The sequence below is a fragment of the Scyliorhinus canicula genome, chromosome 13 (assembly GCF_902713615.1).
Source record: "Scyliorhinus canicula chromosome 13, sScyCan1.1, whole genome shotgun sequence".
Taxonomy (NCBI): Eukaryota; Metazoa; Chordata; class Chondrichthyes; order Carcharhiniformes; family Scyliorhinidae; genus Scyliorhinus; species Scyliorhinus canicula.
Window position 1 is genome coordinate 44,339,200 of NC_052158.1, and position 27,331 is coordinate 44,366,530.

The 27,331-nt window shown below is 45.3% G+C and overlaps 3 protein-coding genes and 1 pseudogene across 3 annotated transcripts in view; 3 read left to right on the top strand and 1 right to left on the bottom strand.

The window, feature by feature from the left end:
• The window catches only part of LOC119975579, a 173,578-nt pseudogene extending 162,715 nt beyond the window's left edge, over positions 1–10,863 (bottom strand).
• Positions 10,864–14,207: 3,344 nt separating this feature from the next.
• The window catches only part of LOC119975580 (zinc finger protein 883-like), an 84,100-nt gene continuing 70,976 nt past the window's right edge, over positions 14,208–27,331 (top strand). Inside the window, exons 1-2 of the mRNA XM_038815368.1 lie at positions 14,208–14,305; positions 17,269–18,490. Of these exons, the coding sequence (XP_038671296.1) occupies positions 17,701–18,490 (790 nt within the window). The 5' untranslated portion in view covers positions 14,208–14,305; positions 17,269–17,700. The remainder of the gene's footprint in view (positions 14,306–17,268; positions 18,491–27,331) is intronic.
• The window catches only part of LOC119976643 (zinc finger protein 721-like), a 999,221-nt gene continuing 986,150 nt past the window's right edge, over positions 14,261–27,331 (top strand). Inside the window, exon 1 of the mRNA XM_038817294.1 lies at positions 14,261–14,305. The gene's annotated coding sequence lies outside the window, so the exon portion shown is untranslated. The remainder of the gene's footprint in view (positions 14,306–27,331) is intronic.
• Positions 14,261–27,331, top strand: part of LOC119975581 (zinc finger protein 91-like) — a 177,204-nt gene continuing 164,133 nt past the window's right edge. Inside the window, exon 1 of the mRNA XM_038815369.1 lies at positions 14,261–14,305. The gene's annotated coding sequence lies outside the window, so the exon portion shown is untranslated. The remainder of the gene's footprint in view (positions 14,306–27,331) is intronic.

The following is a 27,331-nucleotide window of genomic DNA, read 5'->3' on the forward strand; positions in this document are numbered from 1 at the left end:
CCCCGAATGAAGACCCCTTGTCCGCGGATCGGCCCTCCCCCGACTGTAGCTGCCTGGACTGAGTCCGCAGCTGCCAATTGAGATTCCCGAACGGCTGAGACCATGAGAGTCCCACGCCGTTGGGAACTCATCCGGTTGGGGACGGAACATCGCAGAGTTGGCGAGCATCGGGAACAGGCTACCAGAGGCAGGTACAATATTGTCCTTTAAAAAGCAGTTCGACAGTTACATGGGCCGGTTGGGTATAGAGGGATATGGACTAAATGCAGGCAAGTGGCGCTAGTTTAGTGATAAAAACTGGGTGGCATGGACCAGCTGGACCGATGGGCCTGTTTCCATGCTGTAAACCACCTGTGTGAAGGAATTTCCCCTCTGGTCTCTTTTGTATCTCTGTCCTCTCACCTTAAATCTATGCCCTCTAGTTCTAGACTCCTCTACCTTTGGGAAAAGATGTCCACTATCTACCTTATCTATGCTGCTCATTATTTTATAGACCTCTATAAGATCATCCTTAAGCCTCCTATGCTCCATAAAAAAATGCCCCAGCCTATCCTGCCTCTCTTTATAAATCAGACCATCAAGTCCTGGTACACATCTTTTCCTATCCTAGAGCCTGTGTACATCCATTCCCATTTGTATTTGTCGCCTCCCATCCAGCCTGTTGATATTCAGCATCTCAATTCTCCTTTTCAGGCTCGCTTCCCACCCAAGTTTTCTCTCTATCTCCCATCAATCTTCATTCTCTGCATGCCAGCGATCCCCCTCCTCCCATAATACCATCCTGTCCCTCTGCCTTCCATCAATTCTCCTCCTCCTCTGCAATGCCGTCTGCCCCTCTCCTTCCATTGCTCACTCTCTCTGAAACCCCTTGTAATGCTTTCCTGCCTACTTTCCCCCATGTCCATTATTAATCCCCCCCCCCCCCCCCCCCCCCCCCCCCCCCCCCTAAACAATACTCGTTTCTGTCTGAATGTTCAGGCCTGCCTGAGTACCGCTGGACAGTACTATCCTTGAGATGAAATAGGCACCCACTGGAGGCGGTTCAACCCTACACTACCAGCAGTGTGGCATTCCCCTGTTATTGCAATGGGACCAGCTCAGCACTGAGGCAGGGAGGCTGCGAATGTTGCACTCACCTCGTTGACGACAAAGCGCTGCGCGCTATCTTTTTCACACATGATTTCCTGCTGGCATGAGACACGATCATGCTGAGCAACAGATTTAATGAGCATTCCTGAGATGTTAATGAATACAAATGTTCACACCTCCAGCCAATGGGATACCCAACCCACTATTAACCCACCACCGGGAGAATTGCAAACTGTTTTCAAGCTGGCGGGGTTCCAATATGTTGACTCCACTGGATTCTCCAATCTCGCCTGTCGTAAAACCCGATGTGAACATCATGGGAAAATTACACCCACAGTCACCCCAATCAGAGTTAATCTGCAAGTCACAGTCATTTCCCCAGTCACAGAGTCAGTCGCCGAGTCACAGTCACTCCCCCAGTCACAGAGTCAATCTCCGAGTCACAGTCACTCTCCCAGTCACAGAGTCAATCTCCGAGTCACAGTCACCATTCACTCCCCCAGTCACAGAGTCAGTCTCCGAGTCACAGTCACTCTCCCAGTCACAGAGTCAATCTCCGAGTCACAGTCACCATTCACTCCCCCAGTCACAGAGTCAATCTCCGAGTCACAGTCACTCCCCCAGTCACAGAGTCAATCTCCGAGTCACAGTCACTCTCCCAGTCACAGAGTCAATCTCCGAGTCACAGTCACCATTCACTCCCCCAGTCACAGAGTCAATCTCCGAGTCACAGTCACCCCCCCCAGTCACAGTCAGTCTCCGAGTCACAGTCACGCCCCCCAGTCACAGTCAGTCTTCGAGTCACAGTCACTCTCCAGTCAGTCAGTCTCCGAGTCACAGTCACTCCCCCAGTCACAGTCATTCCCAAGTCACAGTCACCCCCCAGTCACAGTTAGTCTCCCAGTCACAGTCACGCCCCAGTCACAGTCAGTCTCCGAGTCACAGTCACTGCCCCAGTCACAGTCAGTCTCCGAGTCACAGTCACTCTCCAGTCAGTCAGTCTCAGAGTCACAGTCACTCCCCCAGTCACAGTCAGTCTCCGAGTCACAGTCACTCGCCCAGTCACAGTCAGTCTCCGAGTCACAGGCACTCCACCAGTCACAGTCAGTCTCCAAGTCACAGTCACTCCCCCAGTCACAGAGTCAGTCTCCGAGTCACAGTCACTCCCCCAGTCACAGAGTCAATCTCCGAGTCACAGTCACAGAGTCAATCTCTGAGTCACTCCTATAGTTATTCTGAGATAGGCCATGTCCTTTGCCCTCTCTCCTGTGCCCATCAGGCAGTTCTGGCAGGTTCCCTTCCCTGAAGGACAATATTTGGGGTTTTCGGACAACCTTAGTGTTTTCATATTTTATTTTAATTCTATTGAGCAAATTTAATTATTTTTATTTTCAGGAAGTATTCACGTGAGTATTTGAGGTGAATAACATGGATGTCTTTAAGAGTAAACAAGATGAGCTCATGAGGGAGAAAGGAACAGAAGGATATGCTGATAGGGTGAGTGGAGACTTGACTGAAGCATCAACACCAGCAGGGAACAATCGGGCCGAATGGTCTGTTTCTGCTCTGTAATTCTATATAGATAACCTTCCCTGGTTGGATTTAAACTCAGCACCAGAGCAATTCAACTCCATGGAGACACATTTATTGAAATGCATTTTTGAGCCTCGTTGAGCCTCGTTTCTCTTTCTCTTTCAGCCTCTCGTTTCTCTTTCAGCCTTTTCAATTTTGCCATATTTCATATTTCAATTTTTTTCTGAAGCTCACTCCAGACAACTGGCCAGACCTTTGATCCTGACTGTCACTGGGCTGATTTAATTGGTTTTTAATTACTTCTTCCAGTTGATGCCATCTAGTTCAAAAGCAATGTATCTCCCAAAAAGAACAACGGTTTCTTTGCCAGGTTTAATCTGATTTTGAACTTTTCATTGGGACTGGAGACCTCAGTGTCTCAGTGTTCCCGTCTCAGTGGGTTTTCATGCAATGTCCTCACACTTTAACTGAAAATGGCTCACATTTGTAAAATTGGGAGTTTAAAACTTGCATTACTCAAAATTAATGAATCTGTTTGATTATTATATGGAGAAATTAAAAATACATCAATCAAAAATCAATGATTAATTCTGTTGTTGATAACATAACTTATCGATTATATAATTCAATCAAAGCCTTGAATTAATATGGAACAAGAGAGTTCAATGGGATTTATCAAACATCCCCCTTTTGTTTACAAGTTACTCCACATAAATAATCTATAAACAAAATGATCACACTTAAACAAAAAATCTGTCCATTTTAGTCTGTTACAACTTTGTCTGTCCCTACACACATTCATCTTTGGTGTTCAGGTCTTCACTTCCAAATGATATCTCTGCAAGTGAAGTAACGTCCTTTCCAAACACTTTGGAGCAGATAGAAGTGGTTTGAAAAAGTTGCTTGAAGTGGTTTGTGGTCAGGTTCTGCCATCACTTTCTCTCTCCCAAACAGGTTTGATGACCAGACGAATGATTTATCACAGACCTCACACGTGAACATCCTTTCCTGAGCGAGTGCGTTGATGTACATTTAGGCTCGATAATGGAGTAAAAGATTAATCACACACCTTACATGTTAATGGTTTCTCCCTGGTGTGAATGCGTTGGCATACACAGAGGGTCGATGACTGTGAATGATTTGTCACAGATATCGCAGCTGAACAGTCTCTCTCCTATGTGAGTGCATTGGTGGACGCGGGGGTCCGATGATGGCAATCATGATTTGTTGCACACTTCACACATGAATGCTTTCTCGCCTGTGTGAATCCTCTGGTTTCTCAGGAGCTTGGAGGAATTGGTGAAAGCTACCTCACACCCAAAGGGTGTGTTAGGAGGCCTGATGATTTCACAAAAGCGTTATCGCAAACTTCGCACATGAATCGTTTTGCTTCCATTGTGCTGCCCTTGCCTTAACAGAGGTTATTACAGGTGCATCTTGTGCTTTAGAAGATCCTATGAGCCTGTGGAGTGCTCCTCACACTAGAACTGCCTCTGTAGGATTGAGTCAGTGGTTCATGAAACTCATGCAATAATTGAAGCTCTCACCCCACTTCGAGCGACTGACACTTCTTCCCAGTCTCACCCTGACCGCTCGCACACAGCCGAGCCTTTGGAAAGGTTGGTTCTGATAGAAGGTTCTACAACACTGACCAGTTTCTGATGCTATGTAAAGCCTCCCTGACCCGGCCGATTTCCAGCACATCAAACAGATAAAGAATAACAAAGCCTGTGGCCCCGATGAAATTTCAGCTGAGGGCTTCGGAATTGGTGGACTTGTGCTCACATCAAGACTACATTGAACTCATCCTATGGATTTGGGAGGAAAAAGAACTCCTCCCAACTGTCTTCAAGGAATAAAAATCAGGCTGTGGAAACGAGTGAGGTATTTCGCTCTTGTTCAGAACAGGGAAAATCCTGACACACATACTTCCTGTGGCTGAGGAAATCCTCCCAGAGACACAGTGACATCTGTGAATAAACAGCACCTTTGATACAGATTGAAATCTTCTGATCATGTTTGACGATCTTTCACAGGTTAAATTGACCTTCTTGAAACAATTGGACTGATGTTGGGAGAGGTTGGAGACAGAGACTGCTGAGACAGACAGTGCTTTGGAAGCTCCAGTGTGTGAGCACTGGAGAGTAAACAACACAGACACTGTCAGTATAAGGGACGCAGGCGAGCTGGTTCTAAGTCTGTGTTAGGGGTAATTTATTGGCTTGGATAGAAGGCTGGCTGTTGGACAGAAGAGAGAGAGCTGGGATAAATGGGTCTTTTGTTCTGGATGGCAAGATATAACTAGTGGGGTGCCGTAGGTTTTAGCTCTTGGGCCCCAACTATTTACAATTTATATCAATGATTTGGATTCAGGGATAGAAGATTCTCTCGACAAATTTGCAGGTGACACTAAAATAGGTGGGACAGTAAGTTGCAGTGAAGAAATAAGAACCTTACAAATGGATATAGATAGGTTATGTGAGTGGGCCAAAATGTGACAGATGGAATTTAACATGGATAAGTGTGAGGTTATCCATTTTGGTAAGAAAAATAGAAACGTAACTTATTATCTAAATGGAGGGTGACTTTGGTGTGCTCCGGTGCAGAGGGATCTAGGTGTCCTTGTGAATGAGACACAGAAAACATGCAGGTACAGCAGGTAAATGGAATGTTGGCATTTATAGCTCAAGAAATAGAAGATAATGGTAAGGAAGTGTTCCTGCAACTGTACGAGGTATTGGTGAGACCCCATCTGGAGTATTGTACACAGTTGTGGTCCCCTTATTTGAGGAGGGATGTAGTTAATTCTAGGCAGTTCAGAGGAGGTTCACTGAATTGATTCCAGAGATGAAGGGTTTGTCTTATGAAGAGAGATTGAGCAGGATAGGCCGGTAAATCGCACCCTTGATTATTCTAATGTACTTCTGCCCAGCTTTCCCCATTATGCTCTCCATTAACTTGAAGTAATCGCGTATCTGCTCCCTGTGCCTTAACCTGCATCAAATTCTGTTCACTCATTATCCTGTGCTCACTGATTTACACTGGTTCTCTGGTCAAGCATCCCGTCACTCCCGTCTGCATCAATGGCTCCAAAGTGGAGATGGTCGATAGCTTTAATTTCCAGGGGGTCACCATCACCAACAGTCGTCCTGGTCCACTCACGATGATGCAACAGTCAAGACAGCCCAACGTCTCTACTTCCTACGGAAGCTAAAGAAATTTGGCATGTCTGCATTGACGCTCACAAACATCGACAGATGTGTCATAGAGAGCATCCTGTCCGGCTGCATCACAGTATGGCAACTGCTCGGTCCAAGATCACAAGAAACTGCAGTGTGGTAAACCCAGCCCATCACACAAGCTTGCCACACCCACATTGATTTTGTATACACCTCCTGCTGCCTCATGACGGCAGACTGCATTATCAGAGATCCCTCTCATCCAGGTATTGCCTTCTTCCAGACCCTTCCATCAGGCAGAAGATACAGAAGTCTGATGACCCGCACATCCAGACAAGGGAACAGCTTCTTCCCCACAGCTACAAGACTCCTCAACGATTCCCCCTTGAACTGATCTGTTCCCTCTGAGAACACTATTCACAACACCCTATGCTGTTCTTGCTCATGTATTTGCTTTGTTTGGCCCCTTGTTCCGCACTGTAACCAATCACTGTTTGTCGATGTACCATTTGTCAATTTACTCAGTTGATTATTCTCTTTGTCTGCTATGTACATAGTGTGTACATTCCCTCTGCCCCAGAAAAATACTTTTCTCTGTACTTCGGTACATTTGACAATAAATCAAAATCAAAGCAATCAAATCAAATCAAGCAACACCTTGGTTTCAAAATTCTCATCCTTTTTTCCAAATCAATTCATGGCTTTTTTGTTCCCCTTCTTTGTAATCTCTTTCAGTTTGACAAACTTCCAAGATACCCTTAATTCTGGCCTCTTAAGCATTCCTAGTTTTAATCATTCCACCATTGGTGGCTGTGTCTTGGCCCTAAGTTCTGGAATATCCCCTCTCAACCTCTCTGGCTCTCCACCTTTCTTTCCTACTTTAAGAGATTCTTTGAAACCTACCTCTTTGAAGCTTTTGGTCATCTGATCAAAAATCTCCTTTTGTGGCCTTGTATCATTTTAATAATGCCCTGACAAGGACCTTGGGACATTTTATTCTGTTAAAGGCACTATATAAATCCAAATAGTTTTTGTTATCAGATATTTAAACGAGTGAGCTAGAGACGCAATGGTCTCCTTAAACAGTCAGATTGAATGATACTGACATAGTCGAAATCAGGAAGTGTAAGTCAGTATAAGGTTGAGAAGGTGCGTAAAAGGACAATACAGGATCCTGAGCTCAGGTACAAAAGCAAGGAATTTATGAAGAATCTAAACACTGGTTTGGCGTTGGAATTTTTTCCATTTCTGGACACCCCATTTTAGGAAGGATGAACAGCCATTAGAGAGAGTGTGGAAAGGATTAATGAGAATGGGGGATGGCGGACTTCAGTTATGAACAAAGGTTGGGGAAGCTGGGGTTGTTTTCCTTTGAGCAGAGAAGGTTGAAAGGAGATTTGATTTTGTTCAAATTCATGAGAGTTGTAGATAGAGTAAAAATAGCTGTCACCTTTGGTGGAGCGGGTCAAGAACCAGAGGATACAGCTTTAAAGTGTTTTGCAAAACAAAAACAAAGGCAACATGATTAAATATTTTTTTATTCAGCGAGCAGTTAGGATCTAGATTGCATTGCCTGATAGTATGGCGGAGGTAGATTCAATGGCTGCTTTCAAATGGAATTGGATAAGCAGCATAAGATTTAAAATGTGCAGGGTTACAGGGAAATTGAATAGCTGAATTGCTTTTGCAGACAGCCAGCTCAGACTTGACGAGCTGAATGGTTTCCTGTGCTGTAACCATCCTGTGATTCCTATATTCTCAAGTTTAGAAGAATGAGGGAGATCAAATTGAGGTATATAAGATGATAAAAAGTATGAATAAAGTAGACGTGGAGCAGATGCCTCCTCTTGGGCAGTCTAGAACGAGAGGTCATAGTCTCAGGATAAGGGGTAGCAAATTTAAAACAGAGATGAGGAGAAACTACTTCTCCCAACGGGTCGTGAATCTGTGAAATTCACTCCCCAGAGTGTGGTGGATGTTGGGACAGTGAGTAAATTTGAGGAGTTAGACAGATTTTCAATTGGTGAGAGATTGAGGGGTTACGGAGAATGGCAGGACAGTCGAGTTGAGGCCATGATGAAATCATTCATGATCATATTGAACGTGGAACAGGCCCGAGAAGCCTTTTCCTGCTCCTAATTCTTATGTTCTAAGAAATATCTATTCTATCTAATTCCACCTTCCAGCTCTTGGTCTGTGGCCCTGCAGGTAACAGCACCTCAAGCACAAATCTGGTGTTCTTGCTTAATAAGGGGATTTCTGGATCAGGTATTATAGGGAGAAGGCAGGAGAATGGGGATGAGGAACATATCAGCCTTGAACGGAGCAAACGCCATAGGCCGAATGGCCTAATTCTGCTCCTACATCTTATGGAGATGTTGGTGTTTGGAGAGAGAGGAGCAGGTGAAACAATCCTGACACATGTCGCACTGCAACAGTTGTCTCTCGTGTGGGTTCACTAATGTTCCAGGAAGTCCAACTGTGGGAAGATTTTATTACAGAACTCACATTGATAGGGTTTCTCCCATATGAATCTTCTGGTGTCACACGAGGGTCGGAGACATGGTGAAAGCTTTTGACAAACTTCACACCTGTAGGGTCACTCCCCAGTGTGGATCCTCTGATGGAGCAGGAGGTACGATGACCTTGAGAATGATTTGTTGCACACCTCACACTTGAATGGTTTCTCTCCAGTGTGAATGCGTTGGTGTACGCAGAGATTCGAAGAGCACGAGAAAGATTTGCCACACACCTCGCATGTGAACAGCTTCTCCCCTGTGTGAATCTGTTGGTGCAGTCGGAGGGTTGACGAACACGAGAAAGATTTGTCACACACCTCGCAGGCAAATGGTTTCTCACCTGTGTGAATGCGTTGATGTACGTGAAGGTTTGTTAATTGTGAGAATGATTTGTCACACAAGGCACACGTGAAGGGTTTCTCCCCTGTGTGAATGCGTTGGTGTAGACGGAGGGTCGATGACTGTGAGAATGATTTCTCACATATCTTGCATGTGAACGGTCGCTCCCCTGTGTGAACCCGTTGGTGTAGACGGAGATCTGATGACCAAAAGAATGATTTTCCACAGAACTCACATGTGAATGGTTTGTTCCCTGTGTGAAGGCGTTGGTGTACATGGAGATTTGATGACCTGGAAAATGATTTCTTGCACACCTCACACTTGAATGGTTTCTCATCTGCATGAGTGCGTTGGTGTTTTAGGAGGTTCGATGACTGTGAGAACGATTTGTCACACACCTCGCATGTGAATGGTTTCTCCCCTGTGTGAATGCGTTGATGTACACGGAGGGACGATGATTGTGAGAATGATTTGTTGCAAACCTCACACATGAATGGTTTTTCCCCAGTGTGAACACGCCAGTGTGTCAGCAGGGCATATGATTCCGCAAATCCCTTGTTACACATTTCACATTTGAATGGCTTCTCTCCAGAGTGAAAGTGTTGATGTTTCACAATCATTGATGACCCTGCTTGATCATTCACCTCACACAAGAATGATTTATCTTCCATGTGGGTGTTTGTATGTTGCAACTGGGTCAACATATGAATGTTCTATGCTTGGAGCTCTTCTAAGCCTTTGGAGCCCTCTTCTCATGAGAACAGCCTCTCACCTGGGGGAATGAGTCAGTAGTTCATGAGGTTCGATGAATGATTGAAGCTCTCACCACATTTGGAGCCCACTCACACTTCTTCCCAGCCTCACCCTGACCAAACACCCATAGCCGAACCTTCGGAAAGTTTGGTTCTAATGGAAGGTTCCACACCACTGACCAGTTTCAGATCTGATGATATGTCAAAGCTCCCCTGACCTGGCTGATTTCCAGATGATGGTTTCACTGCCCAACTTTCTCTGTGTTGAGCAATGCTGAGAATGTACTGGATGTCTTTGCACAGTTGTGCAGTTGTTTCTTGGCTGATGGTCAGGATCTGTGGTGTTGATCCTCTCTATATTATCTGATGTAGTACGGTGCAATCCTTCTGTAAAGCAGAAAAAGAAAACATGATTTCCTCCAACTCCCTCTCCTCCTTTGCTGAAGGGACTCAGTCCCATTTAGAGACTGTTCCTCAGTGAGTGCCAATCTGCTATTCCCCTGTATGGGGGAATCAGATAAAAGTCCGTTCTTTTTCCTCACTTGACTATCACACACCGTCTGTTTCCTGCAGGGACACTGGATAGTGACCAGGAGCAGACAACATGGCTACATTCTTTCCTCTGCCCAGGCCCCATCTTCCCAAGCACCATAATGGCAATGGAAAAGGCAGTCGAACGGAGTGTAACATGGGCTATAACTCACTATGAGTTTATATTGTGGAAACAAAAAGAGCTTGTGAAAGTATGTTGATAATATAAAAGACACGCAGAAATGTTAAATCCATGGAGGTTTTGAAATTTCTCCCCTTGTTTTACAAATTATTTGAGGAAATCATACTGGGCAGAAAGTATAGCTGATTGAAAGGTTTGAGTTTATCCTAGGAAATTAGATGCACTGCGCTCACTCAGACTGCACATCCCAAATTCAGCTCTCACACACAGCACTGGACAAAACTATCAAATCTAAATCCAGGCTTGGGAGAAAGACCGAGGCCTTCAGGTAAAATCTTTGAAGAAGACATTAAAAGACATTTCAATAAATGTCTATCTGCCTTTCCCAGATATTTACACCTCACCTTCTCATATTCAGCAAAGACCCATCAACAAAACTCAGCCTGTAAATCAGAAGGGAAATGCTTCCAATAAACACCCTCAATATCCAACACACAGCCAATCAAACAGCTCAGCACAAAGCACCGAGTAAAGAGGTGTCTGAGCCGGATCTTCTCACACAGCAAAAGGGGCATTTCCACAGCTGATTGCCCACAGGATAGTCAGACTGCCTGAACATTAGTGTGGATATTGTGCAATGTAATGATTGTAAATTGTGCTCCTTCACTCACCATCTCCTGACTTGGTTTTGAGTCCCTACAGGAAGTGAAGCAGCTGTGGTAGAGGAAGAGGAGAGAATGGGCAGAGTGGGTGGGCTCTCTGATTGACGTCTCTCACAGCCAATCCAAATATTTCTGGAGTAACATGAGTTTCCTGAAGCTTGGGAAATTAACCAGTGAAACAGAGGCAACTTTGTGTTGCAGGTCAGATGGGAATTTAAACTTCCCATCGGCCCAGTTGAATAAAACCTCACTTTTATTTAAATTTACATGGCCAGGCAGCACAGTGGCGCAGTGGGTTGGCCCTGCAGCCTCATGGTGCTGAGGTTTCAATCCTGGTTCTGGGTCACTGTCCATGTGGAGTTTGCACATTCTCCCCGTGTTTGTGTGGGTTTTGCCCCCACAGCCCAAAGATGTGCAGACTAGGTGGATTGGCTACGCTAAATTGCCCCTTAATTGGAAAAAATGAATTGGGTACTCTAAATTTTTTTTTAAATATTCATGGCCAATTCTTTTTTTCAAATAAGGGGCAATTTAGAGTGGTTAATCTACCTACCCTGCACATCTTTCGGTTGTGGGGGTGAGACCCACAGAGACACGAGGAGAATGTGCAAACTCCAACAGACAGTGATCCGGGACTGGGATCGAACCCCGGTCCTCGGCACAGTGAATAAAACCTCACTTATTGCAGCTGCTGTCTCAGTTCCCCCTGGTAAATATTTAACAGATTTTCTCGTATGGGAGTCGCATTCTTCATCCTCAGAGGCTTTCAAATTAACACATCTGTGTGGGATATGTAGCCTCAGATATGTTTGACAGAAGATCAGAAGAGAAAGACCCTCAGCATCCAAGGCAATGAAGACATGTAGTGGGATCAGCACATATACAGCAGCGAGGGACACAGGAGACAGGAAAAATTGAGATCAGGCATGGGAGGAGGAACAGAGTAGGAGGGAAAACTGAACCAATTCTTGAGGAGTGAGTCTGTCACTCGATGATGGATTCTAATTTTGGCAGTGACTGTCACTCAGGGAATGACACTCACTCATGGTGTAACTTTGGGAGTGACCTTATGCTCAGGGAATAGCCTGGGTTTGTTTAGTTACTCTGTGCTTGTAGTGACTGGAGAGTGATCATTTCTGAGGAAATGAAATAAAAGACACATAGAGCATGCAACCTGATGTAAACGGTGCCTGTGGGCGTGAGGTTGCATTATTAAATCTTGTGGGTGGCACAAAGAACCCTTAAAGTCCCGCAATTTTGCTATCTAAGGAACAAAAATTGTGTTTCGAGCCTCACAGCTGCAAGGAAAGAAGTTACTGAAGGGACAGTCCAAACTGGAGGAGGGAAACGTAATTTCAACTGATTTCTGTCTGAAGGACAGACCTATGATGTACCGGCCCAAGAGTGGATTAATAATGTGGAATGAGATCATGATGATATTAGACTTGGTATTGTACGGCAGCATGCACACAGGGAAATCAGTAGTTTGAATTTAATTACTCTGCAGCATGGCAGCAGTGGACTCCAGATAACACAGCGCGCCAGCGCAGGGTAAATAATATAAGTAAATACAAATCTGTGGTGTTGATCCTCTCTATATTATCTGGTGTAGTACGGTGCAATCCTTCTGTAAAGCAGAAAAAGATAACATGATTTCCTCCAACTCCCTCTCCTCCTTTGCTGAAGGGACTCAGTCCCATTTAGAGACTGTTCCTCAGTGAGTGCCAATCTGCTATTCCCCTGTATGGGGGAATCAGATACAAGTCCCTTCTTTTTCCTCACTTGACTATCACACACCATCTGTTTCCTGCAGGGACACTGGATAGTGACCAGGAGCAGACAACGTGGCTACTATCTTTCCTCTGCCCAGGACCCATCTTCCCAAGCACCAAAATGGCAATGGAAAAGGCAGTCGTGCGAAGTGTAACATGGGCTATAACTCACTGTGAGTTTATATTGTGGAAACAAAAAGAGTTTGTGAAAGTATGTTTATAATATAACAGTCACGCAGAAATGTTAAATCCATGGAGAATTTGAAATTTCTCCCCTTGTTTTACAAATTATTTGAGGAAAACATACTGGGCAGAAAGTATAGTTGATTGAAAGGTTTGGGTTTATCCTAGGAAATTAGATGCACTGCGCTCACTCAGACTGCACATCCCAAATTCAGCTCTCAGACACAGCACTGGGCAAAACTATCAAATCTAAATCCAGGCTTGGGAGAAAGACCGAGGCCTTCAGGTAAAATCTTTGAAGAAGACATTAAAAGACATTCCAATAAATGTCTTATGTCAGAATTTATAATAATTGTTACAAATAATAATCAAGCTCGATAACGTTTCACTGCAACTGAAGTTGCCAATGAGTAACGAACACCAGCGCAGGGTTGCTGGTGGGGTGATGTGCTGTGTGTTCAGGAGTGGAAGATACTTATATTTCTACTTGTAACACTACAAGATCCAGCGTGTCCCTGGAGAGGGGTATAAAGTTGAATCTCTTGAGGTGGTTGCTGATGGGTTTGTGTATAGAACGGGAGCATATGGATATATGGTAAAGGGGCTGAGCATATGTTACTCCTGACCACAGGCAATTGCTGTACTGAATGACAATATTATGCAGTGTTTACATATAATACATTAAGATCAGAGTGGCAACCCCTCAGTGACAGTCACAGGAGAGCCGGTGAAGAATTCTTTGGGTGGCCCAGTCTGGCTCGTGGTGCTTTCCTGATTGCTGAGAGTGGAGGACTGAGCTGGAGGAACACCAATGCATCCTGTCTTCAGCTTTCCGGCTCAGTCACCCGGGAAGATATCCACCTGGCAGGGAGAACAGGGGTGGTTTTCAACCCTCGGTAGGTTGATAAGTTGAATGAGAGGAAAAAGTCAGGAAAAGCTGCTGGAGGAACAGTTAAAAAGGCCCGACTGACAGCTAGAAGCTCTTTTCATCAGTCCAGCAGGTTAGAGTGAGGGGGAGCGTGTGAAGGGATTTGGCCAAAGGGAACGTCGCGCGTTATGAAGGATATCTATCTGCTAGTGTCAGCTCTGCGGCAAACTGCGCATGTGCGGGAGAGAGGGTGGGTGGGAAGGGGTTAAACGGCTGCGATCCTGGTTCCCGCGACAAGGATTCACAGGTGCGCAACTCCAATTCCAACCTCGCCCACGTAATTGCCGCTTGGGCTCGAACGCAGGCATCAACTGCAGCTGCGCGCGGCGGAACTACAACCCCTATCAGGCACTGTCGGCTGGCTCCGCCCCCCTCATTCCATCTGCCGCTCCTCACTGCGTCCATGTGCAATCATGGGTAAAGCACTTGCGACCCGGTGAGAGTCTGCCTGGAAAGCGGCTGCGCAGAACTGGGCAGAGCTCGGAGTCAGGGAAGGCCCGCCCCCTCTACGTGACTGGCTGAGTGATTGAATCTGTCGGACATGTCCGTAATCTGTGTACGTGATTGGCTATAAGAGACGTCAATCAGAGAACTCACCCACTCTGCCCATTCTCTCCTCTTCCTCTACCACAGCTGCTTCACTTCCTGTAGGGACTCAAAACCAAGTCAGGAGATGGTGAGTTAAGGAGCAGAATTTATAATAATTGTTACAAATAATAATCAAGCTCGATAACATTTCACTGCGACTGAAGTTGCCAATGAGCAGCGAATGGCACGAGCAGTTATCAAATGTATAGACATTTTCTCCAACAAACCAACTAAAAATTTACTGGCCAAACAAAGCCCAGTCGGCCATTGATTAACTGAACTCCAGTAAATATCCCCCCATTAACCTGACTGAACCACCCAACACCACAATTAGACTTTATGTTTCACTATTAGCAGATTCACAGTTTTTACGGGAGCCTGTCCAATCTCAGCCTCAACTTCCACCAATTTCCCTTCTCCCCCTTTGCCTGAATTGTAACATTGACTAACCTGCCACAAAGTGTTTACCTCTGGGATTCCATAGAATTCTGAACCGGCAGACAACACCGAGGCCCCCTCAGTGATTATGCCCCTGTCCACATCAGGCTGAATGTCCCTGGGGGTGTCTGTATATTGCCACTGGATGTGTCTCCTGAACACAGAAGCTGTGTTTACCCCTGAATTCTCCCCGAAAGCCCAAAGAAAGGATAGCCTCTCCCCTCTGATCACAGTGACTGGAGTTCTTGCTTGCTGCCCCTGTGAGAACTTTGTCTATTTCTTCTCTCCCTCCTGTCTCTATCTCTCAATCTCTCTCTTTCCATCTCTTTGTCTCCATCCCTTTCTTATCTGTCTCTCTGTCCCTATCTTTCTCTCTCTCTCTTCATCTTTCTCTCACACTCATCCTATCCCCTCTCTGTCTCTCCCTCTCCATCTATCTCTGTCTCTCCCTCTCCTTCTATCTCTGTCTCTATCTCACTGTCTTTCTGTCCCAAATATCAAATGATGTGGAGATGCCGGCGTGGACTGGGGTGAGCACAGTAAGAAGTCTTACAACACCAGGTTAAAGTCCAACAGGTTTGTTTCAAACACTAGCTTTCGGAGCACTGCCTCTTCCTCAGGTGAACGTGTAAGACTTCGTACTCCAAATCTGAAAGACAGAAAGTCTGTCTAGTCAGCCCCAGCTGCTCCTGTCTTTGTTTTCAGGTGTGATTACTTTGCAAAATATTGAAGATGCTGGAAATCTGAATTACAAACAAAAAATTCTGGGAATACTCAGCAGATTTGCCAGCGTCTGTAGAAAAGAAAGTGAGAGAAAAAGGGTTTCTTTTACTCGATTACTTGAAGGCACTTTAACATTGTGTCTTGTACTCGTGTGCTGGTTTCCAACAATGTTGAGAATGGAGGTGTTCAGGCCATCTCCTGTTACTGGACAATTTACAGAATATAATTATAGAAAATTTAGGACACAGAAAGAAGCCATTTGTCCCATTGTGTATGCGGCAGTTGAAAAAAGTTTAATCCCACTTCCCAACATTTGCTCCATAATTCTGCGGTTACAACACCTGAGGTGCAAATCCAGATACATTTCAAATGATTGGAGAATTTTTCCCTCTCCTACCATTTCAAGCAATAGGTTTCAGACCCCCACAACCCCCACTTCTTCTCTCCCTTCTAATCTTTCCACAAATCACTTTAAATTCTTCCCCCTAGTCACTGACCTCTCTGCGAAAAGAAAAAGGCACCCACTCGATCCAAGACCCTCACAATTTTGTAATCAATTCTCCCCTCAGTCTCTTCTGTTCCAAGGAGAACAACCCAGCCTATCCAATCTTTCCGCACGGTTGCAATTTTCCAGGCCTGGCAATATCCTCTTAACACTCTCTGCCTCCCTCCCTCATCCCCCTCCAGTGTAACCAATCCTATCTGTAATAAGGTGATCAGAACTGCAAACAGTACTCAAGTCATGGCCTAACTAATGGTTTTGACTTTTCTATCATAACTCACCCTGCTCTTATAATCCCTCCCTCGGCTAATGAATGAAAGGATTCCATTTGTCTTAACAAACTTATGAACCTGTACTCCCAACTTCAAGGATCTGTGTGCATTCTCTCAAGGCCCCATTACTTCCATTACACCTCTTCCATTATTCTCAATCATTGTGTAACACTTTGCCTTGTTTGACCTGCCCAACCAAATCATCTCCCACTTCTGAGTTCAATTGCATTTGCCACTTTTCTGCCCACCTGAGCACCTTCTTTTATTACATGACTGATTGTCCACAATTTTAGGCAAGATGTTCTAGGACCACAGACCTTTGCCCTGATCTGTTGAATATGGGGCTGTTTAACTCTGTTTATTGCTGCTGCCCTTGGTGTTTGGTCTGCCTGTAGTCCTGGGTGGTATATTCACTTGGTTCAGACCTGGACTCTAAGGTTTACCCTGAACTTTTGACATGTCTATCTACTGGTTTGATGATAATCATGGAATGAAGGTGGTGCCAGGCTGTGAGACTGTGGATACAATCCTGCTGGTGATGGCTCACTACACCTCATGGCTACCCAGTTGTGAGGTTGTTCTTCATCTACTTCCGCAGTGATGATTGATGTGGTGAAGTGCTCATTCCTCAGTTGGGAGAGGAATGGTATTTTTCCTTGACTTGTTCGACATGAAGCCATGCAGTCAATATTGAGGACTTCCCAAACTGCCAGTTGGATGGAACGTACCCAGGGATGGGGAGGGAGGAGTCTGGGATGTTTCCAGATTGATACCATTTCAGTTATTTGAGCTCATAGTGAATTGATAACCTGTGTTACTCAGCCCAACTGTCTCTTCTTCCATTGTTCCCACGGTGCCTGGGAAGATGGGGATCAGGTGGAGGAAAAGAAGTAGCCACATTTTCTGCTCCTGGTCATGATCAACTGTCCTTGATGGAAACAGAGGGTGTGTGACAGTCAAGTGAGGGGAAAAAAAAGGACTTGTATCTGATCTCCTACACATGGGAATAGCAAACTGGCACTCACTGTGGAACTGTCTCTAAATGAGGAGTCAGTTCCTTCAGCAAAGCAGGAGAGGGAATTGGAAAAAATCATGTTTTCGTTTCCTGTTTTACAGAATGATTGCACCATGCGACACTGAAGAATACAGAGAAGGTAGACACCGCAGATTGATCCTGATTATCACCCAAGGAACAACTGCACAACTGTGGGAAGACATCCAGTCCCTTCACAGCATTGCTCAACACAAAAACGGTTGGGCAGTGAAACCATAATCTGAAAATCGGTCGGGTCAGGGGAGCTTTGACATATCATCAGATCTGAAACTGGTCAGTGGTGTGGAACCTTCCATCAGAACCAACCTTCTGAAGGTTCCGCTGTGGGTGAACGGTCAGGGTGAGGCAGGGAAGTGGGCTCTAGTGTGGTGACAGCTTCAATCATTCATTGAGCTTCATGAACCACTGACTCATTGCTACGGGTGAAAGGTTGTTTGTGTGTGAGCTGTGTTCATCAGGCTCAGTTGTATCACCTGTAACTCAGAGACAGGCATATGGAAGAGAAACTGTTGAAGTGTGAGTTGTGTGACAAATCATTCTCATGTTTATCCCACTTGCGTATCCACCAACGCACTCATACTGGAGAGAAACCATTTACGTGTGAGGTTTGCAACAAATCATTCTCACAGTCATCACATCTCCACAGACACAAACGAATTCACACCGGGGAGAAGCTGTTCCGCTGTGACGTGTGTGAGAAAGCTTTCACGCAGTTATCGAACCTCCAGGTCCATCAGACAATCCACACAGGGGAGAAACCCTTCAAGTGTGAGTTTTGTGATAAAGCTTTCCCAACATCTACAAGGTTCCTGATACACCAGAGCGTTCACACAGGAGAGAATCCCTTCAGATGTGAATTGTGTGACCGAGCCTTCACGCAGTCATCAGCGCTCGCGCAACACCGACGCATTCACACAGGGGAGAAACCATTCAAATGTGAAGTGTGTGCAAAATCATTCTCTCGCTCATCTCACTTTCGTGTACACCAACGCACTCACACTGGGGAGAAACCATTCACCTGTGAAGTGTGTAAAAAATCATTCTCCAGACCATCAAACCTCCGTGAACACCAACGGCTTCACACTGGAGAGAAGCCGTTCAAGTGTGAGGTGTGTAATAAGGACTTTGCTCAGTTACCAGGCCTGGTGAGTCACCGGCGCATTCACACAGGGGAGAAGAAAATATTCACATGTGAGGTGTGTAATAAAGACTTTGAACAGTTATGGGGTATGTTGGATCATCGCCGCATTCACACAGCGGGGAAGACAAGTGAGGTGAGTGACTGAGCTCAGCTGGAGGTTGAAGAGGATGACAGTGACCAATTGTTGTTGGAGATGAGAGTGGAGAGGGAAATCGAGAGGAATTTAAGGAATGTTGGAACAGGAGTCATCCCTTGAGTAATGCAATTAGATCATGGCCGATCTGAATCTTCACTCTATCTACCTGCCTTGGCTCTGTAACCCTTACTCCCCTTGAGTAACAATAAGCCTATCAATCTCAGTTTTGACATTTTCAGTTGACCCCCAGCCTCAACAGACTTTTGTGGCGAGAGAGTTCCAGATTTCCCGTCCCCTTTTTGTGAAGAAGTGTTTGCCGACATCACCCCTGAACAACCGAGCTCTGATTTTAATGCTGTGTCTCCTTGTTCTGGACTCTCCCACCAGAGGAACAGTTTCTCTCTAATGACTCTATCAACTTGTTTAATCACCTTAAACACTTCAATTAAATTAGCCATTATTATTTTCTATATTCAAGGGAATGCAAGCTCTGTCTGTGCCACCTGTCATCAATTTAACCCTTGAGCCCCAGGAACATTCTGGTGAATCTATGCTGCACTCCCTCTAAGACTAATATATCCTACCTGAGGTGCGGTGCCCAGAACTGAACACAGTTCTCCAGATAGGATCTAAACAGAGCTCTGTACAGCTGGAGCAGAACTTCCACAAGGACACAGTTGGTTTTGGGAGGAGAAGTTGTGGATTATCTTTTCTCTTCAGATGGCCCTGGAGTTAAGAGCAGTTTTGATAGAGGAGAGTAGGACCACCAGTGTTTGATATTGTCCATTCAGATTTGCCAATGGATGTCTCAACCAGTTATTTACCAGATACACGCAAATCTTCACCACTTGGACTTGAAAAACAGGGAGATCGACCAGGATGGAAGAGAGTAAAGGTAATTTTCGAAACAAGCATGTAGAAGGTGAATATGAGGGAGTGGTTAAACCAGACTGACTGGCTAGAGAAGCAAAGGGCAGAGAGTTGGGAATTTAATAATAATCTTTATTGGTGTCACAAGTAGGCTTACATTAACACTACAATAAAGTTATTGTGAAAATCCCCCAGTCGCCACACTCCGGCGCCTGTTTGGGTACAGTTAGGGAGAATTCAATGTCCAATTCACCTAAAAAGCTTGTCTTTCGGACTTGTGGGAGGAAATTCACGCAGACACGGGGAGAACGTGCAGGCTCCACACGGACAGTGACCCAAGCGGGAATCAAACCCAGGTCCCTGGCACTGTGAAGCAACAGTGCTAACCACTGAGCTACCTAGTGAGTCTGCATTAGTAAAGTGAGCCAGCTCTCAGGCATGGATGTGGAGTAGAATCGGACTCTGCTTTAGTTGGTGATGTGATTCATACAAGGGTAAAACCCTTCAAATGTAAGTTTGGTGACCGAGCCTTCACACAACCATCGATGCTACAACCCCAATGCATTCACTCTGGGGAGAAACTATTCAGCTCCGAGATGTGTGGCAAGGGCTTTGCATAATTATCGGGACTGGTCTATCATTGACACATTCACATGAGAGAAATCATTGAAGAGTGAGGTGATGATCAAATGATTGTAAACACATTTATCAGCAATGATACATCCACAATAAGGAAAAGACATTCGAGCATAAGGTTTGTGACAAGGTCCAAGTTCTTCCTGAAACACCAGCCAATTCATTTGAGGCGTGAGGTTGTCAGAAGGCTTTCATACTTATCTGATCTCTTGAGGCACCAGAGGATCAAATGTGAGGCATGTGACAAATGACTATGGGATAGAATTAGATCTTGTTTTAGTTGGTGATGTGAATTAAGGACAGATCCTCTTCAGGTGATGGGTATTTGACTAATACCATGGTTAATGTTTGTACTCTCCTGTCTGGGAGGATATCTATCCTGAGCATGGTGAGGGAGTGGGGGTGAGTCTCTACAGACCTGAGTTCCCTCAGCCTATCATACCTCGATGTAATAACAGTGTGATATGTTCACCAAACACTCTTCCCAGATTCAGTTCATGTTCTGGGAAAGATCTTGGTCATTTTTATTGTGTATTCATAATGTTTTTAGTGTTTCCTCACAAGCAACCTTGTAGCTGAACAGGGGCGCTTTAAGAGAACAATTGGGTCAGAGATGACATCGTTGGTCATTTGCGCGGGCAACTGGGGACTCTAACATCGCAGTCTGTAGTGTTAACTTCTTCCAAATAAAGATCTATCCAAGGCCTGCAGACTCGATCTTGAATCCACAACAATTTACAAATATTTTGGTTTTGCTTGATTCCAAGTTTGGTGTAAACTTAATATTGTGTTGCCGTCTGCTTAGTTATCAGTCTTTTATGCATATTTATAACTCAAGTTTTAAATTTTTATTAACTGAACCTAAACTGTCTGATTTTTCAGCATGATGTGTTCCTATTCACTGAAATATCCAGGAGCCTACAATAAGAGTCCTGTCCACAATATATTGGTCAATGTCACTGTGAGCTGGAATACTTTCTCCATCAATGGGTTTATAATTTCTGGTTCATGGGAATCAAAACATTTCCTTTAAAAAGAAAGATTTGCTGAGAGTTTATTCTAGCTTGTGTCAGTTTTATCAGTGTAAGCCAGCTGAAATTGACCAGATCAGGAATATTAAACCGGAATTTTGTCAAACGTGAATTAATATTGCATCATTTTAATTGTAAGTTTTGTCAATCGTAAATTGAACTTTTGTAATCTTTAACAACGATTTATTAAACATCACCCAGGAGCTGGCACCAACCACAGAAATGACCACGACTCCAGATGGAAATAAGGAGTGGTGAGTTTCTGCCGATTGTGCCTGTTTGAGGTGGTTCCTCAAATTACACTCGGAGTTTTTGGGTGTTCAGGCATCAACAGTCAGTTATATTCATTACTCCAGTCCAGTCTGTGGCCAGAAATTATCTCAGCTACAGGCCCATAGACAATAGTTTATTTCAGTTGTGTCACATAAATAGGAGCATACGTTTAATATAGTCATAATGTAATTATGATCTCAATAATATTGTCTGGCATTTCTACTTTGTTTTTTCATTGATGACAAGAGTTTAAAATGGTGAACTTTCTCTCTATTCCTCTCGTCTTTATAATGCTGGAGGAGGAGCGTGAGAAAGAGGGAGGACAGAGAAGAGAGCGAAAGAGAAAAACGGCTGCATGAGTGACCCTTCTTCACCTCAGTGGGCCGCAACATTGAAATCAGAACCGATTACTAACCATGATCCCATGAATAAGATTAAATATATTTAATACATGCCAAATGTTTCACAATGAGTTATAGAAAATGCTCATTCGTTTATATATTGATTGAACTATCAATAAGTGAAAATAAAATAAATATTGATACTTTGGATGTAATCAGCACACATGTCACTTCACTTGCCCTTGCTTTACGTGTGTATCACTTCAGTCGTACAGATCGGAAGAAACTACGTGGATGGAAATCAGAGGAATGTGGTAACCCTGAGCATGGGCAGCGGTCAGCAAAATGTCTCGTGGGCCGCACTCAGAACCCAGACGGTCTGCATGTAGCTCCCAGGCTTGGGGCTGTCCACCACTGCCTTAAAGCCTTTTTCCCACTATGAGCAGTGCAATGATTCTGTCATCCCAGAGTGCTCTCTGGACCAACATCATCTGAGGCAAGGGATGAGAGTCCAGTAATGGAGAGATCATGAGAATGACAAAAGGAGGAATCCTCAACATTACTGGGCCCATTGAGGCAGCTCCGACCAACACCATAATTGTCCCTGTCTTTTATTGTCAGATCTCTTGCTCTGTGAGGATTTTATTCTTTATTTGTTCTAGTGTCTCATTTCCATTATCCTTGATGATCTCCAGCCCCCTTCTCTCCCTCCATGTTTGTACAAAGGATCTGTAATTGCGCTGAGAGAGCTGCAATCATGAACATAAGAAATTGGAGCAGGAGACCACTCGGCCCCTCAAACCTGTCCCACCATTCAATAGGATTATGGGACTGATCTGCATCAACTTTACTTTCATAGAATTACATAGAATTTACAGTGCAGAAGGAGGCCATTCGACCCATCGAGTCAGCACCGGCTCTTGGAAAGAGCACCCTACCCACGGTTAACACCTCCACTCTGTCCCCATAACCCAGTACCCCACCCAACACTAAGGGTAATTTTGGACACTAAGGGCAATTTATCATGGCCAATCCACCTAACCTGCACATCTTTGGACTGTGGGCGGAAACCGGAGCACCCGGAGGAAACCCACGCACACGGGGAGGATGTGCAGACTCCACACAGACAACGATCCAAGCCGGAATCGAACCTGGGATCCTGGAGCTGTGAAGCGATGGTGCTATCCACAATGCTACCGTGCTGCCACTCACAACATCCCATCATTCCTTAAAAGACTAAAACGATCTATCCCATTCTGGAATGTACTCAGTTCCTGAGCATCCACAGCTGCCTGGGATAGAGAATTCCAAAGATTCACAACTATCTGAGGGAAGACATTTCTCCTGATGAAAACAGCCCATTAGTTTGAGCTGAGATTCCACATTCTTAAAGGCACAGATTGGACATTAACCCAGTGGAATATTCCATTACATCAGGAAGCTCCTGACTCCCCACTGTTTCTGGTGAGGAGGGGAAGGGCGTTTTATAATTATAAAGAAGCAGTCCCCACCCCTACCCCTCCCAGTTACAACAATTCCTGGTTCAGTATTGTTATCTGGGCACCGCCATTGGTAGACCTGGAGGAGACAGAAGACAAGATGGTGGAGGATCCAGTGCAAAAGAAGCAACTTCAGTTGTGACCAAGAAAGAGGGAATGTGAGTGAGGCAGGGAGAGAGGGAAAGAGTCAGAGGGGGAGAGGGAATGGTGTAGATATAGAACCAACGTGAGGGAGGGAACGAGAGAATCGGGAGCCGAGCAGGGAGAGAATGTAATACAGAGGGAAAGGGAGTAAGAGGGCGCGGGGTAGACAAACAATGTGAGAGGATGGAGAGAGGGAGTGAAGGAGAGGAGGGAGAGAATGGATGCAGGAGTGAGGAAAGGGAATGAGAACAAAATAATAGAAGGAAAGGGGGAGAAGGAAGCCACTAAGGGCAAGAGAGCGGGAGAAAGGGTTTTGGGTAATCTGTTGTCAATCACATCCAAGGCTACATGTCCACACTGATGTTATTAGTTGGAAAGCCTCTGAGGATGAATAATGCTATCCCACACTAGAAATCTGTGTCAAATGTTCACTGGGGGAGCTGAGACAGAACTGCAATAAGTGGGTTTTATTCAGATGGGACATTGACAAGTTCAAATCTCCATTTGATCTGCTGCTCAAAGTCGCCTCCATTTCATCGGTCAGTTTCCCAAACTTCAGGAAACTACTGTTACTCCAGAAATAGAGGGTGTGTGACAGTCAAGTGAGGAAAAAGAAGGGAATTTCTAACCGTGGAGTCAGTCCCTTCAGCAAATGAGAGGGAGTTGGAGGAAATCATGCTTCCTTTTCCTGTTTTACAGAAGGATTGCTCCATACTACACCGGAGAACACGGAGAGGATGGACACCACAGATAGATCCTGACCATCACCCAAAGAACAACTGCATAACTGCAGACATCCAGTCCCTTCACAGCATTACTCCACACAGTGAAGGTTGGGCAGTGAAACCATCATCTGGAAATTGGTCAGGTTAGGGAAGCTCTGACATATCATCAGATCTGAAACTGGTCAGTGGTGTGGAACCTTCCATTAGAACCTACCTTTCCGAAGGTTCAACTGTGGATGATCAGTCAGGCTGAGGCTGGGAAGAAGTGTGAGTGGGCTCCAAGTGTGTTGAGAGCTTCCATCACTCATTGAGCCTCATGAACCGGTGACTCATTCCTCCGGGAGAGAGGCTGTTCAAGTGTGAAGAGAGCTCCAGAGGCTCAGAAGATCTCCAAACACAATATACATCTGTTGAAAAGCCACATGGAAGAGAAACCATTCAAATGAGAAGTGTGTGACAAAAGCTTTGCACAATCATCGACCCTCCTGATTCACCAGCGCATTCACACTGGTGAGAAACTATTCACTTGTCAGGTGTACTACAAATCATTCTTACAATTATCACATCTCCATGCACACAGACAAAAAAACCATTCACCTGTGACATGCGAGAAATCATTCTCGCAGTCATCCCACCTCCGCACACACTAACGTATTCACACGGGCAAGAAACCCTTCAGATGTGAGGTGTGCAACAAATCATTCTCGCTTTCATGGGGTCTCCTCGAACATCAGCCAATCCACACGGGAAAAACCATTCACATGTGAGGTGTGCAACAAATCATTCTCGCTTTCATGGGGTCTCCTCGAACATCAGCCAATCCACACGGGAAAAACCATTCACATGTGAGGTGTGCAACAAATTATTCTCGCGCACACAAACGTGTTCACACCAGGGAGAAACCATTCACCTGCCAAGTGTGCAACAAATCATTCTCACGTTTATCATACTTCCACGTACACCAACATGCACACAACGGAGAAACTATTCAAATGTGAAGTCTGTGACAAAGCCTTCACACAGTCATTTGGCCTCCTGGTCCATCAGGTGATCCACAGAGGCAGCACGGTAGTATAGTGGTTAGCACAGTTGCTTCACAGCTCCAGGGTAACAGGTTCGATTCCCAGCTTGGGTAACTGCCTGTGCGGAGTCTGCACGTTCTCTTCGTGTCTGCGTGGGTTTCCTTCCATAGTTCAAAGATGTGTAGGTTAGGTCGGTTGGCCATGCTAAATTGTCCATAATGTCCAAAGGTTAGGTGGGGTTATGGGGATAGGGTGGAGGTATATGGATAGGGTCGAGGTGTGGGCATAGGTACGGTGCTCTTTCCAAGGGCCGGTGGAGGCTTGATGGGCCAAATGACGACCTTCTGCACTGTAAATTATATGATACCTAAGACATGGGCAGAAACCCTTCAAATGTGAGGTTTGTGATGAAACTTTTACAATATCTATGAGGCTGCTGAGACACCAGCGTATCACATGGGGGAGAAACCCTTAAGGTGTGAGGTGTGCAACAAGTCACTCTCGCAGTCATCAAACCTCCATGCATATCAACATATTCACATGGGAGAAACTCTTCACGCACGAGATGTGCAACAAATCATTCTCGTGGTCATCGAACCTCCTGCTCCATCAGAGGATCCATGCAGGAAAGTAACCATTCACCATTCAAGTGTGAGCTTGTGATGAAGCTTTCCTCAATCTTCTTGGGATACCAGACGATTCACACCAGGGAGAAACTACAGATGTGGGGTGGATTCTCAATAGGTGCGGCATACCTCCGCCGGCAGCGGGATTCTCCATCTAGCCAGCCAATGGGATTTCGCATTATGGGCAATCCCACACTGCCGAAAAATCCCCAGGCGTGGTTCTGCTGCCGACGGAACGTAGACTCCCGACAATGGAGAATGATGTTTGCCACAAGGCTTTCACGCACTTCATTGATCTCCTGAAGCACCAGCTGGTCCACACTGGTGATAAACCACTCAGATATGAGGCGTGGGTCAGAGCCTGAGAGTCTCTTGCAGTGTCTCAATTAGCTTCAGAGCCGTACTCTGAATGAACTCGAGGGTGTGACTCAAGCAATGTATGAAAACAGCAATCTTTATCAGATGTTTGTTTTTGAAAATATTTTTTTAAAAACATTTTATTGAGGCATTTATGATTTTATAACAATAAACAATACAAATACAAATGTAAACATAGTTCAGTGCGTAACACATCCCTCCATCTCCCACTGTTCCCACCTACTCTACACACAAATTAGCCGAACTCCCCCTTACCCACTAACCCGCATCCCCTTACTGAATCTGACAGTTTAATTTTCTCCGAAGAAGTCGATAAACGGCTGCCACATCTGAACGAACCCTAATGTTGATCCTCTCAGGACGAACTTTTTTTCTCAAGTCTAAGAAACCCAGCCATGTCGCTAACCCAAACCCCCGATTTTGGGGGCTTCGAGTCCCTCCATGTTAACAATATCGGTCTCTGGGTTACCAAGGAGGCCAAGGCCAAAATATCAGCCTCTCTCACCCTCTGGACTGCTAGATGTTCCGACACTCCAAAAATATCCACCTCTGGACTCGGCGCCATCTTTGTTTTTAGCACCGTGGACATGACATCCGCAAATCCTTGCCAGTATCTCCAAAGCTTCGGGCATGCTCAAAACATGTGGACATGGTTTGCGGGCCCTCCCGCACACCTCACACACCTGTCCTCTACCCCAGAAAACTTGCTCATCCGGGCCACCGTCATGTGTGCCCAGTGAACCACCTTGAATTGTATCAGGCTGAGCCTGGCACATGACGAGGACGTGTTGACTCTGCTCGAAACATCCTCCCATAGACCCGCCTCTAACTGCCCTCCCAGCTCATCTTCCCTTTTATGTTTTAGCTCACCTATCTGGGTTTCCTCCCACCCCCTAAGATCCTTATAGATTTCAGAACCTTCCCCTCCCCAGCCCCATTCTAGAAACTACCTTCTCCTGTATCCCCTGTGGAGGTAGAAGCAGAAAGGTCGAAACCTGCCTCGACGCAAAATCCCTTATCTGGAGATATTGAAACCCATTCCCTCCCGGCAATTCAAGGGCTGGTTTAACTCACTGGGCTAAATCGCTGGCTTTTAAAGCAGACCAAGCCAGCAGCACAGTTCGATTCCCGTACCAGCCTCCCCGGACAGGTGCCGGAATGTGGTGACTAGGGGCTTTTTACAGTAACTTCATTAAAGCCTACTCGTGACAATAAGCGATTTTCATTTCATTTCATTTCAAACTCCTCCAAATCCTCCAAACATGGAAAACTCCCATCAATAAACAGATCCCCCAACCTCTCA